At 33.1% G+C, this 14,716-nt stretch overlaps 2 protein-coding genes and 1 non-coding gene across 3 annotated transcripts in view; 1 reads left to right on the forward strand and 2 right to left on the reverse strand.

Moving 5' to 3' along the window:
• TRNAL-AAG lies at positions 5,763-5,843 on the forward strand. Its single transcript has one exon. It is a non-coding gene; the product is annotated as a tRNA-Leu (tRNA).
• LOC105169982 (arogenate dehydratase/prephenate dehydratase 6, chloroplastic-like) lies at positions 9,603-11,524 on the reverse strand. Its single transcript, XM_011090544.2, has one exon. It carries the CDS (start codon positions 11,419-11,421, stop codon positions 10,090-10,092), a length of 1,332 nt encoding a protein of 443 aa, XP_011088846.1. The 5' UTR covers positions 11,422-11,524; the 3' UTR covers positions 9,603-10,089.
• Positions 14,260-14,716, reverse strand: part of LOC105169983 (nucleobase-ascorbate transporter 12) — a 7,063-nt gene continuing 6,606 nt past the window's right edge. The window contains exon 11 of the mRNA XM_011090546.2: positions 14,260-14,716. This exon is cut by the window's right edge and continues 19 nt beyond it. Within this exon, the coding sequence (XP_011088848.1) occupies positions 14,600-14,716 (117 nt within the window). The 3' untranslated portion in view covers positions 14,260-14,599.

Here is a 14,716-nt window from a genome sequence, read left to right on the forward strand (position 1 = left end):
CTATGAGGTTCAATTACTCAAACGGCCTCCAAGAAAGTACCAGATATAACCCCAATAATGAAAGACAGACAATGAATATTTCTTTTTTATTTTTCGAACGCTATAAATATGTTATCTCTAACTCATTTGAAGCAGGATGAATTTTCGAAAGATAAAAGAGAAATTAAAAGAGCTCTAACTCATTTGTATGTATGGAGAATCAAAATTGTACTCTTACAAAATAAACAAAATTATTTATTTTATACAATATCACCCTCATACAAAAATGATAAATTTATATTTTCAATGAATGTCAAATTATAATACATCTATATAAAAATAATAATATTTACGTCCAATTTGCAATAGATTTACAAAAGTGACGAGCTCTCCTCTATATTTGCAACGAGGTTTGGGAATTCAAATAGAAAAATTGGAGCATTAATTATAGCACCATGTTAATGTTAATAGAAAGTATGAACTTTTATGAACGCTGAAAGTGAAAAGCATATTTATTACATAATCTAAAGAAAATGTCTTGTGTTGGGGCCCACGACAGATTAGAATGAAACTTGGCAAGTTGTTGTAGCTGCAAGAGAAACAGCATCCCAAAATGAAAGTTGTTTGACCAGAAGGGTAAATTGGACAATCCACCAAAATTTTCCCCTGGCAGCAACACTATGTGCTTTGCCAAACATTTTTTTAAAAAAAGAAATACATACATGTCTTCGACTTTCCATCTTACATGAACTATAACGGAAAAATAAAATCTTGTTTCTTTTTATTTTTAAAAAATAATTTATTTTAGTAGATGTAATAAATTTCAGGACTCAAAATGTTGTACTTAGTGCTGAATTGTGATAAGGTGAAGGAGTCTAGCATTTAAATTAATGTTAACCCAATTTGATAAGAAATTGGAAAAAGGGGTCCAATTGACGTGACATTCTTAAGTCAAGGACTATTATTTTATTTTCTTTAATTCCTAAATAATAATAATTAAAAAAGAAGACCATATGTAAGTATTTACACTATCTAAATGTCGTGCTCTCGTGGCCCAATTTTACAGGATGTTTGAAGGATTAGATGCACTCATGTTACAAGTTGATTATAATTTATTTTTTTTAAAACGTGAAAATTATGTTAGTGGATAATTTATAATTGGCATATGGTTTTTGAAATTTATTTTGATCTTGTAACAATTAATTAATTTGAATTTATGTATGAATAGAAAACATATATCCTATTGATTTTTTCAAAGTTTCATGCATGAAAAGAAATTATAAATTAATTATAGAATGTAATTGTGAGATGAAATTCCAATTAATTAATGTACGATGGGCATATAATCAGACCAAGGGCAAAGTAGGAATTACGTGAAAAATATTAACGGTAAAAAGGCCCAATTAGGAAGGAAGAGAAGTACATAATTACCCCCTTACCCCTTAGGATGCCACTAGTATCAAATTAGTAGATGAATCCATTTGCAATACTCTCAACACATCCCGTATCAATGGATCATCAGGAATTCTAATCTAAATCGGGTTTGGTTGAATATAAGCTAATCACATGATAATTATAATATACTTATTATGTGATTAATATATAATTAAAAAAATAATCAATTACATAATTTATGTATAACACTTGCTTTTATAATTGATTTGATTCAAACGAATCAATTTATATACATTTTTCCATCGATCATATGGTATATGTTTCATGTTGATACCAAGTAAAAGGAAATGTTGCTTTTGAAATTAAAAGCACTTGGATTGGATGATGCTCTTTTTTGGAACTAAAACGAAAATTTCCTAATTGTAATTAGTTAATTTACTATCCCAACACCACCACCACATCAATGTCATTTTCTTTCCAATCCAAGATTCAAGAATCCTAATTGATCACCGCTTATGCAGTACAAGTAGCTTCAGCAGAAATTCTTAATCAAATTAAATTTAATTGAAAATTAAATTATTCATAAAGTAAATATAATATATTTATCATGTATTTGATTTTTTTTTTAAAAAATTATATAACAATTCATTTCTTGATATTCGATATGAATTTGTATTGTCCTAATTTGAGGTGATACTTAGAAATTATGGACCAACACAGTGTGTAGTAGTATCATACATGGTTTTCTAATAGAAAATTATATATTCTAATAATTAAGATGCATTGGATTTACTACTGTCACCATTTGCCTAAATAAATTAGGTACTAGTGATGGGGCAAGAGCAAAAAAGAAGTCGTCCATTTTTCACCTCACAGTGAAAAAAGTCAAAACAAACAGTAAAAACAAAAGTTACTGTCGCGCAATCACCTGGACTTCCGCTGGGCGGAAACAACGGTGGCGGATTTGCCGCTTTTGTTATGTCGAGGAAATTCCGCCACCGCGTCAAGAACCGAGTCCCGATACTTGTTCGGCATCGCCACCGCCCTCCCCCTAGTTGATCGCACAACCGGCGGCGGGGCCAGCTCCTTCGCCTCCGCCGTCGCCAGCTCGCAACCATCATTCCACGCTTGCCCGAAACTCTGACGCCGGTGCCCGACGAGCTTCTTCCGGTCGCGGAGCTCAGCTTCTCCGCCCGTTTTGCGCTTCCGATTTTGAACTTTTTCTTCTCTATTTCTGAGGTTTTCTTCGTAGTCGCGTAAAGAATTCTCTGCAACTTCTAGAAGCGCATTCAAGCGTCTATTTCGCCTCTCTTTTTCCTCCCTTAATTCTACATCTGAATCAGCAGCAATTTTCACAGTAGTCATATGCTTCACTTCTTCTTCAAGAACGACAAATCCATTAGGTTCCCCTTTTGACCAATGCGCTGCTTCATCAACAACTAATTCAGCAATCGCATCAAAATTCAAGTCATTTCCATCACCAGAACCCGCTTTCTCACCGGAAGCAACGGCCGCCGCCGCCGTGGCCCGGATTTCCAATTCATTTACACCGCTCTCCACCCCAGGAGACTCGGAACCATCATCCTCAGGAGGAGCAACATTCAAGTCGATACCCAATAAACCCCTTTTCTCTACTTTTCTCGCGATGACTACTTCTTCGTCTTGGCGGAAGTGGGAAGGCTTCCCAGTGGAACCCGGTGCCGCAGCGGCGGCGGAGACGGTGCCAAGAATCTTGCCAAACAACATTTCCGGCCTGAAATTCTCACCACATCCACCAATCGACGCCATTGATGACAACTGAAGCTATAATTAATCAAGAAGCAGGAATCTCTTCCTCTCTTACCGATTTTTCAGTTCATGAATCTGTTGATTCATTCAGATCGCGAGGAAATCAAAGAGATTAACACTGTCTACGACTTTGGAAGAGGGAAGAAAGGGACAGAGTAGTAATAATAATGAGACAGAAACAAGCAGCACACCCGATTCTAACACTCTTATCATTTTACATTACAAAAATTAAATTTCTAACTATTACTTTTTTTCTCATTTATTTCTGGGCCTTCAACGTTGTTTTTTCCTTTTAAAATAAGTACTCATGACGTGGCACTTGAAGTGTCCACGAGGGTGATCACGTGGCGGGATGTGATTGGGCAGTAGCAGCTCCAATGTGAGGACAAAAGTAGCCGATGTGACCAGAATCTCAATCATGTACAATCTTGGATGTTGCTTCTCCTGTCACTTGATGGCTCAATAGCCCGAAATGCTGTCGTTCTCCGCTTAGTCTTAGTTTCATCATTTATTCATTTACTTTTTCTTCCCATATATTAATTATTTTTCCATTTTTGGTGAATCCCCTTGCTTGCAGTGTATCGATTTAAAAGATTGATCAATCATATAATAAATTAATTTTTATCATATATTTTGATGAAAAATTAAGAAAATAAATACAGTGTATTGAAAGTTTAAATTTAAGTCGAACTTGATTATATTTAAATCAATTATATAAAAATATAATCTTAAAAAATAATTAATTATATGATAAATATATTATATTTATTATATAATTAATTCGATTCTATTAAACTTAATAACCATAAAAATTTTCAATTCAACCACATGATCGATGCAATTCACATGATATTTATTTTAAAAATATTATTCTTCGATGAAATTGCAAAAATTAAACAAAATGTGTAATATAAATAATATGGATACAAACTAATAGCGTGGCTATAAGTGAGGTTTTATAAACAAGTTAAAGGTCATACATTTGAATTCTATTGAATATGTGTATAATTGTCTCACTTTATGTCAGTTTATTGAAATTTATTTCATGATTTTTTGTTAAATTTATGAATCGAACGAATTAATATATTATTTTGTTAATCAATTTATTGAAATATTAAATATTATAATTGAGTTGTCGTTTTAAAATATGAATACAAATAGGGGAATGAATGAAATATGGAATTGGAAGAGGAATGAAGGGTAGATCAATAATAAATGCACTTGTTGTCCATTTTCGAAAAATGCGACTTACGATGGTTGGAGTAGTTATTGTTTCATACATACATTACATAAAGTGCTACAGCGGATTTTTACGACACACCGCAGCGGAAAATGGACTTGACTTTAGGACAATGGTTAATGGACCAGCTACCGCACAGTAGCCCCCAGGTGCAAACCCTTACAATCTTTTACGATGGAAAAAGATAATTTTTTTTTTTTTAAAATCATGCATCAGTTGTTGGGCTTTCATAAACATTCACATTAAGGCCCAAATCACTAAATGCAGCCTACCAACAATTTGATAAGGGGCTGAGATCCGGTTTTGACCAGATTTTGGTCCAAAACCCATGATCTGCCCGAATGCCCATATGTACTTTTACAACTCGCTCTATTTGGAATCCGGTTCGGGTCTTATTAAGCCCGTTAACTTATTATATCAAAAGAACAATAAATAAAAAAGAGGCGATATAACAATGCAAGCTAAAAGGGTGTCTGATAAAATCATCTTACGTTTTATAAATTGTTTCAACAATTTAAAGGTGTTTAATTTTATTTTAAAATAAGATATTAATATAATAAACTCCTTAATTATATTGTAATAACAATACAAATGAGTATCAAATTATTAGAATTAATATAAGTAGATATTATTTTGTAATATATCTATCTGTGTAAAATCATTTTAGAATATTCTAGAAATACACAGTTTTGTCAGTTTTGGCTCGACTGAAAGATTTAAATTAGATCTATGTATTGTCAAATTTAGGACAATTAGATGGTCCAGGTAAGGTAGGTTGGTACGAGTTAGGCCTATCCAACTCACTAGGTCTCATTTCTAATACTATTTTATTACCATTTATATCACATGCTCATATTGTCGATGAAATTCAAAACAGTCAAATGAATTTTCTATTATATATATTTAAATTAATTATAAGACAAATATAAATATATTTGTTATGTAATATGAATAAGACATAGGACTTATTCAATTAATTTTACTTGCTAATATTAAAACTTGTGAAGTACTAGAGCAGGTTTGTAGACTTGTGATCCAATATACATTCATATTTGATATAAAGTCTGAAGTCTCTCAACTTAATATTGAAATGATGACTTATTTAGGATGAGTACTATTTAATATAGACTCTATAATCCTTCAAATATATTTTGAGAGAGTATTGTGATCAACCAATTTGTATCATAATTTAACTCCAAATAAAGTTCCGATTCATTTGTTTATATGATAGCGTGATTATTTGGCTCAAGTCCGTAGATCGAGAGGTGCGTGCTTGGGCGCTACCAAGACTGCATACAAGAGTTGACTTGAATTGATTTCAAATACAACATATAATATTCCTTGGCATTCATAAGCAAAAGTTGAGATGGCCGAGTTGGTCTAAGGCGCCAGATTAAGGTTCTGGTCCGAAAGGGCGTGGGTTCAAATCCCACTCTCAACACTTGATTGTTTTCTCTTCCTTTTTTTAGTTTATTTTTTTATCCCATACATAAAAGTTGACGGCAGCGCCTGCCTACACCAACACCAACACCATCCTCCCTTCTTTCTACTTGCAATTGAATTTACCAATATATTTTTAAGCAATTCAGATGGGACCCCACCGCCTGCCTACACTACACACACCTATCTTCTCTCAAATCAATTTCACACACACCACCTCAACTATAATATTTTATAGTTAATAATAATTGTCCGACAATTATAGATCCTTAGTTAATATAGTGAGGTTTAAATATTAGTCATATTTAAAAATTCTGATAAATATTTTTATTATAATTAAAATCATGATATATATATATATGATTAATTTTAATTTTTCACATTAAATTATTTGATAATTATTAATAATATTAATTTACTATAACTATAAACAGCGATCATTTATATCTAATTTTTCCAAAGTATATTGTATTTAAAGAATTTTAGATGGTGAATTAATTTAGATATCATCCCAAGAATTTTTGTTAAAAAACAACATTAAAATAAAATTAGAATAATAATAATAATAAGGTAGGATGAGTGGCTAAAAATAGTGTACGTCAACAATGAAGTGATATAAAAGGCGATAGAGTGAGAAAGCAGTGCAGCTATCCTTTGAACCAACACCAACAAAGCCCTCCACCACACACCCCTTTTTCCCTCTCCTCACCAAACCCTCTTTCTTTAATTAATTAATATTTCATCTATTTCTTAATTATTGTTTCTGGAGTTATTGATTTTTCCTTAAAACTTAAGTTATTTTTTTAATTACTGTTCACGCTATTTGCTCTTTTCAATTTTTAGAAAATATTTTCAAACTATTTTTAGTGAAATCTTGATACATAAAAATACATGTTAAAATATGCTATGTATAATTTCTCTATTTTAATTATTTATTTATCAAATCATTGTCCTTTTCTCTCTTTTATATTAATTAATGTTATTATTATTATTTAATTGGTTGAGGTGCAATTTGACTATTGGAGTGGGGACCCACTTATTAATACTTCACCAACTCTCTTGCTAGGAACCCTTATTCTAATGTATGTGCACATTGTGACACAACATCACACACTCACCACTCCACTTTATACCTATTCTTCAAATCATCAAATTATAGTGTGTAACTAACATACAAGTTGAATATAATTTTATTACTTCTAATATGTCACAATTTTTAATTAAATTTAAACCAAATTAAATCCATGTTTTTGAAATTAAATTTAACTACAGAAATAGTCATTGTCCTGTAAAATTACAACTACACCTTAAAAGGGTATCAATGTAATTTACATCTTTGTTTTTAAAATGAGTTTTATTAGCTCATCAACATTTTATTTTATTTTTCGTTTTTTATTGGTCTTATATTATCAATTTTTCAGAAAAGCTACCAAACATTGTTTCTACATAACCTTATTAATTTGCTTGAAGAACCATTTTCAATATTTTGGAAAGCTTATAAGTTGGCTCTGAGTTCTAACACCTTTTGATTTACATTATACTTTGAAAAGTTTGAAGTTGTCCTAATATGTTTTGGCTATTCACACTTTATATATGTTTGTACCTACTTCATGAACCTAATAACACAAAAACGGACTAATTTAACAAATTGTGGTATGAGTTTGAATTGGGCGTACTCGAACATGTCTATTTCAATCATTCATAGAGTCGATATCGAAATTAAACACGAAAGAGGCCTAAGGTTAGATAAATTGGGTTTTCATCGTTCAAAATTGCACCAGCTACGATCTTATCACACTTAAATTCATGAGAAAGCAGCATATATTTTTGTATGAAAGTATCTATGTTACAGAAAACTGATTTATTATATTATTAGAGTGAATCGAATTTTTATTATAAATTCCATTCCATTTCTTATTATGTAATATGTACACATAGTGTGTATAGAATTATTTTTTAAATAAATAAAATAACATAATCTTTTAAATGTAATAGATTTAATAAGACTTGTTTTAATAGAAAATTTAATCCGTATATAGAAAATAGAATATCCTCTATATTTAATAGTAAATAAAAAAAAAAGGTCTTCCATATTTGTTGCTTGAGCCAATCATTATTTGCCACGTTTCGAGTATTGATCCGCCAACATGTCAGTTTCACTGGTGTTGGTGATGCAAGGCGAAATGGGCTGTTACATCACTTTTCCCCGAGACAAAAGCACGTGATTGGGTGAAAATCTTTTAAGGGTTGAATATATTTTAGGATAATTACATTCTTTTTTTCTTAAATTTAGTATAATTTTATGTAGACTTTTTATGATTGGAGAAAATATATTTAGCACTTTTAAGATATACTTTTGTCTAATAAATAAGTTTTACATCAGTCAAAATTCACTAAATTTAATTATATTAATAAAAAAATTAGAAAAATAAAGTTATATTTACCCTTATACATCTTAATATATTAATGCATGTGAGAAGGGGTATATCTTCACTGTTATAAGGATAATTTAGTTCGAAAAGAATTGTTGAAATTTTAATAAGTCAATTTTAAGTCAATTAAGGGTAAAAATCAATTTTCATTCAATATTTTTGTTAATATCAACAAATTCGGTGAATTTTGACTAATTGGGGGACTTATTTATTAGGCGAAAGCAAATATAAAAAATACTAGATATAATTTTTCAAATCATATAGAGTCTACTCGTAAATCCATGTAACCTCAGGGGATGAGAGTACAATTAACCCTACAGTTTATTTTACCCCTCTCCCTCAATTATACTTCCAACTCTCGTTCATCCCCCTAAATTAATTATTATATGTAAAAAGTGTAATTAATAATGCATTTAGATTAAATTAAAGTAATAAATTAGCTTGAGATATGCAAAATAAATACCAATCATGAGAAATTTATTTTATTCATTTGAACTAAAAAGGAAGTTATTGGTTTGGCTTTTCTTGACAAATGGAAAAATAAAATTGATTAAAAAAAAAACAAACTTGAAGAAATGTTTGGAAAAGATATGAAGAAATACACTTTTATTTTAAATTTTTGTGAAGAATATATATATTTGAAAATGAAGATGTAATGATTTATCTTAATTTAAAAATATTTAGATTGAGTAGTGGATAATTTAAGTTTAAAAATATCTTTTTACACTCAGAGATTTTTGTATATAGTGAATAGAGATAGATGTTGGAGTGGGTGAATTTGGTCACATGTTCAACATGAACTTCAACCCATCAACTTCCTTTGGAGATCCAACAACTAATCATTTTACACCCCAACACCCTAACCATTTATTTGTTCCATTCCCTAAAAAAATAATGTCTATATTTTTAATGATTATACACTAAAAATTACAGTGAAATTATAACAATAGTTTAATAAAATTGATGTACAATTTAGTTTATTTTTCATAAAATATATTTTTATCATGATAAATATTTTAACTATAATTTTTTAAAATACGATTAACAATCATTTGCTTGACAATAACCCATCACTGTTTAGCTTGGCGATTCAAATTTCTAACTCCATCCAAATTCACAAGAAAACTACACCCTAAACTATACCCCAACAACTCAACTTGGATTCAATAACTTTGTTTTCACATTGAATTCCAACAAATGTATCAATTTTTTTTATCGAGTTGAGCTGAGGACGAGCTTTAATTTTTTTTTAAAAAAAAATAAAATGTGAATTTATTATAATAAAATAATAAGGAGTTGGAAATAGCTAAGTCAATCTAACATTGAAATAGTGAGGGATAATAAAAGCAGTATGAAATTCCTCAATTCTCAATGTTTTTATATAAGAAAACAATTCAAAAAAATAAAAATAAAAATGTACAGGATTTGCTTACCTACCTCTCCAAAGCTTTTAGAGGTAGCTAATGCAGTGGACCATATACACTTGTACTCCTTAATTAATTAATTTTACACGAAATGCCCCACAATCCCACTTTAATTACATATCTACCCACCATTTCCTAACATTTTTCCTCTCTTCCCATCAAAATAAAATATATATATATATATATATATTCAAACCTACCCCCAATACCAGAACAGCAGATCCAATGTAGTACGATTCAAGCGGAATGGTTGTTGTATCTAATTCGTCCATCTTTTGATTTCTTTTTGGGTGGTTGTTGCAATTTTGTAAAAAATAATAGGCCAAATCAACAATTACCAGAAAGATATGGGGTAAAAATGGGAAAGGGAAAATTGGAGAGGTAAAAATGTTTAATCCCCGGCGGTGGAGGACGGCGCCCACGGCGTCATGTCCATAGGGTAGCTTCCGAGTACCCTCAAAAAGGAGGTGAACTCCTGAACCTCAGCCAACGCGTTCTGAGCCCTGACCTCCGCCATCGACGCCTCGAAATCCACGTAAAACATGTACTCGAAGTGCTTCGCCGTTCCCACGTTGGCGTCGTCGACCAGCCGGATCGGCCGGTTCCTGTGTGGCCGCGACTCGATCTTCGTCAGGCTGATGTTCCGGAAAGCGAACGCCGACAGCACCTTGAACAGCACGCTCGTCCCCTTGTCGTGCGCGAAAACTATGCTGGTCTTGAATGGCCGGTCCGTCCGAGGGATTATCGGTTCTCGGGCTAACATCACAAACCGGGTAACATTGCCGGAATCATCCTGGATTCCGTCGGCCAGGATCTGCAGGCCGTAGAGCTCGGCGGCGCGGGCGGAGGCGATTGCCGCGGTGTCCCGGAGGTTGTTCGTCGCGATGTACTCGGCGGCCCCCGCGGTATCGTCCACTGCTTCACGGGCAACATTGAGGCCCATTTTGGTGAGGGTGTGTTCGCATTGGGAGAGCGCTTGTGGGTGGCTAATCACGCGCGTGAGGTACTCTTTTCTGACACCCGGGAGAGCTAGGAGGCAGTGGTGGACAGGAAGCTGGACTTCGCCCACTATGTGGAGGCGGTGGCGGAGGAGGAGGTCGTAGTTGCGATGGATAGAGCCTCCCAGGGAGTTCTCCACCGGGAGCACGGCTCTGTCGGCGATCCAGAGCTCAACGGCTTGGAATGCGACTTCGAATTGGTCGCAGGGGATTGCTTCGCAGTTGGGGTAAGCTTTCCCGGCGGCGGCTTCGCTGTAGGCTCCGGGGACACCTTGATACGCAACTCGGAGATGGGAACCATGCATCGGCGCGGGTGACAGGTCAGCGATGCTCAGGGGCTTGGGAAGGGGCGTGGGTGAGTTGGAATGTTCTTTGACGGGGACGAGGTCGAGCGTGGGATGGCCATTCACGGCGGCGACGCCATCCGCACCGCCGCTCTTCTCGGTGTCTTGCTGCTGAGAAACCACTTTGCTGGCAAGAATGGCGCACGCACTCTGCCACTCGTGGCGGGCCCTGCCCACATGCCCGGAGGCGAGGTTTGAGCCACTGGTTTGAGCGGCGCTGGAACTGGAATTGGCGTTGACATTGGGCGCATCAAAACGAGAGACACACTGAATAAGGTAACGAGCCTGACCAACTCGGTGGGGGGTGAGGCCAAGACCCGGGGACGCCGCCGCCGTCCGGAATAAAGATTTCAGATCTACAAGCGGAGTAAGGGATTGCATGTTTGAGGGGGGCCCAAATGGAAGTAAAGAGGAAAAAGTTAATTGGGGGGGGAGTAGCTTGTAGTTCTCTGTGAGAAGGGAACATCCAAGCTGAGAAAGAAAGGGAATTGGGGCAAAGGGGTATTTATAAGTGGGAAATGAGGTTTTCATGTGGTCACAACGATGGGGCGGTGAATTGGGTGTGGTCAATCCCTCACCTACCCTATTTTGCCCCTCTCATCAAACATTTTTTATAAAGAAATTCCTCACTATCCCTAATTTATGATGCATAATACAAATTCAAGATTAAGTAAAAAGAGGGGTTTGGTGAGATGGGAGTTTTGGTAATAGCCCATTAACCATGTCCCTATCATAACTACATATTTACACCAAGACCAAGAGATTGATAACCAAATTCAAATCAGAGTCATCAATACATCATTTCATCTAATTAAGGATCCAAAATTTACATTTTTTCTTTGTAAATAACTTGTCATGTTTCTATTTAATTATTATTCTATATATTACATGATTTCAAAGGCAATTCAAAACAAATGGCAATCATTTTCCTTCCTTTACTCTTCTCCAATATTTGGATTCTGTTCTTTACTCAAAAATACCATTTTCCCCAAGTTTCAGACCATCTTTACTCATTTCCTTCTCTATAACATCCTTCTCAATTCTCACTATCTTTCTATCTGTTTTCAACGTCACAACTCTATTTCTATATTTCATCAGTAAACCAACACACTTGATGTGCATACATAATTTACATGAATCCATAAATTTACAATTATATATTATAAATTATATAGTGTAATGTAATTGATTACTTCTTTCAAATTATATATTATCATATAATAAGTGATGTTGTCCATGTTTTAGATTGTGGATTCATCGTTAATGAAGTGGTCCATCTTTTATCTCAAAAATTGATCATCGATGAATCTTTTTTAAAAATTGAGTAAAAGAAAATTTCTCACACGTGAAGCAAACAACAAAGTATAATACAACTCTGATGCATTACAATCGCCCTTTCGTTGTATATAACGTGACCATATGCCTTTAGTACCGTTTCTTGATCCAATTAATTAATATTATATAATTTGCTATATAATAAATTCAGATTTCCATCAACTCAATTTTAATTAAAATTCCTCATTAGACTAAAATTAAACAATGGATCAGCAAATTTCAAACTACTGAATTTAAAATTTGTTATTATTCAATAAAAAATAGTCCAAAATTAAAATTGAATGATTTAAATTCTTTAAATTTAAAATCATTGAGATAAATCCAAATTATATGTTATTAAAACATTCAAATTGTAAAATCATATTTTATTAACACGTGAGAACATTTCTAATCAGCTTAAGTTCTAGAAAATATTGACTTTTAATTAATTAAGTTTCTAATTAACTTTTTTGTTTTAATAAACATTCAACTTGGGACGCTTTATTAACGTGACAGGGCAGTAACAAAAGTAGGTGAGATTAATCTTTAAGCAGCCAAATTAAAATTAAAAAAAGTTGGAGAGCTGACTGCGTGTTAATGTATGTATATGTAGATAAATTAATAATACATCTAGAAGTGGGAAGCTTCTCCCGTCACTAACATAAAATAAAGGTATATATAATTTTTTATTACTTTTTAGCCTAATATATTACAAAAGTTCTTATTTAATTTTAAATTAAAAAATATATAATCGTACAAAAGAAATTATAATGGAATTTAATCTTTACACTATTTTCACTATAATAAATTTCAACATTATAAGATCTTGGGTCGAGTCAATAAAGAAATCATGACTTCAAACTTACTCAGGAGATCTCAACCCCAGCCTCGACCATTAAACTAAAAAATCATTGATGAATGATTAATTGCACCAATTAGAGATTCGCACATGCAAATGTGCAATTTAAGTTTAGAGAAGGTGCTATGATCATATAATTTAATACCAATTAACTAACCACGCGCATTGTATGTAATTTTGAGATGTACTTAAAAAATTTATTTAATGATTGATTACTTAAAGTGTGTATATTATCGATGAGGTTTGGCCTCATTAAGCGTATAATTATTGGTTAGTTATTTGGATTAAATTATATGATCCATGAGATTTGAAGTAAGGATAGCTTACGTTTAAAAATACTTTAATTATTGGGTTGATTATTTAAAATATGCGGAAAATATTATATGATCCAATGAGGTTTGACCTAAGATTTAAAACATGAATTATGGATCCATAAAGTTGATGCACACCTTTGGATTAGGAGTGATGGATGTAAAATGGTTGGTGAGGGGTTTATTAGGTGAATTTGATTAGCTACGCAAGGAGGAATGAGAGTGCAGGTGCAATTTTACGTTGATGTTGGACTCTCATTTATGACTTGAAACACCAGAAATTTTAGCCACATCAGATCCTTCTCATCATCTTATCTTATTAATGTATGCATACTAAATAATTTTAAAAGGATGACAAATTGCAATAACCAATACAATGATATTTACAAGACCAACACTTTCAAGGTTTAGGAAATGTGTGTAACAACTTTTATTTGTAGAGAAAATTACAACAGAATTAAATGCTTGAAAAAATTAATTACAAGTTAAAAAAAAAAGAATTGGAAGAAAAAATTAACTTTAGAAAAGAATATAACTGACAAAAGATAATTTTGATCCATATGTTATAAACAAAAGAGAATATAATTAAAAAACATGTCTAATTTATTTATGGAAAAAAACAAAAACATGTAAAGAGCACCCCTCAGACAAACCTGCTCTTTTACACATGCATAGTCACAAGTGGATTGTTTTGCAGAAAAATTTAGATGACAATGTAAGAATTTTTCCCTAGAGTTTGGCAGTATGAAGAGTCCCATTACCCAATCTTCAACTTAAATACATATACATGCTTGTTTTACAATTTCGACATTACAACATAGGAGAGAGGACAAGGAAAAAAGTAAGATTTAAAAAGTAGAAAATGGAAATTAAGATTGGAAAAATCTGACAAATATACACAAACTCATCTTTGTAACAACTGTACTCCCACAAAATCCCACCGTGTTAAGTAAAGAACCATTCTGTCAACTGGCAAAACACATCGATGAAGCTCCTGTAAAATAATCAGACCAGCTTGGTCTTGCCCCGATTCCCAGCTTCTGCAAAACCTCGTATTTTAGCACCACTGTTCCACCTAAAGACCAACCCATTTTACCCATCTGAAGAGTCGGCCAACTCTAAACGGTAACTCATAGTCTTTGCATACAGCAGGCTCCCTTCTAGCAGCCTCGGGTTCAGACCAGACATACAC

This window comes from Sesamum indicum, linkage group LG9 (assembly GCF_000512975.1).
Source record: "Sesamum indicum cultivar Zhongzhi No. 13 linkage group LG9, S_indicum_v1.0, whole genome shotgun sequence".
Lineage (NCBI taxonomy): Eukaryota > Viridiplantae > Streptophyta > Magnoliopsida > Lamiales > Pedaliaceae > Sesamum > Sesamum indicum.

Excerpts from the sequence above, each read along its gene's own strand:
- LOC105169982 (XM_011090544.2), bottom strand. The coding sequence starts at position 11,421 with ATGCAATCCCTTACTCCGCTTGTAGATCTGAAATCTTTATTCCGGACG.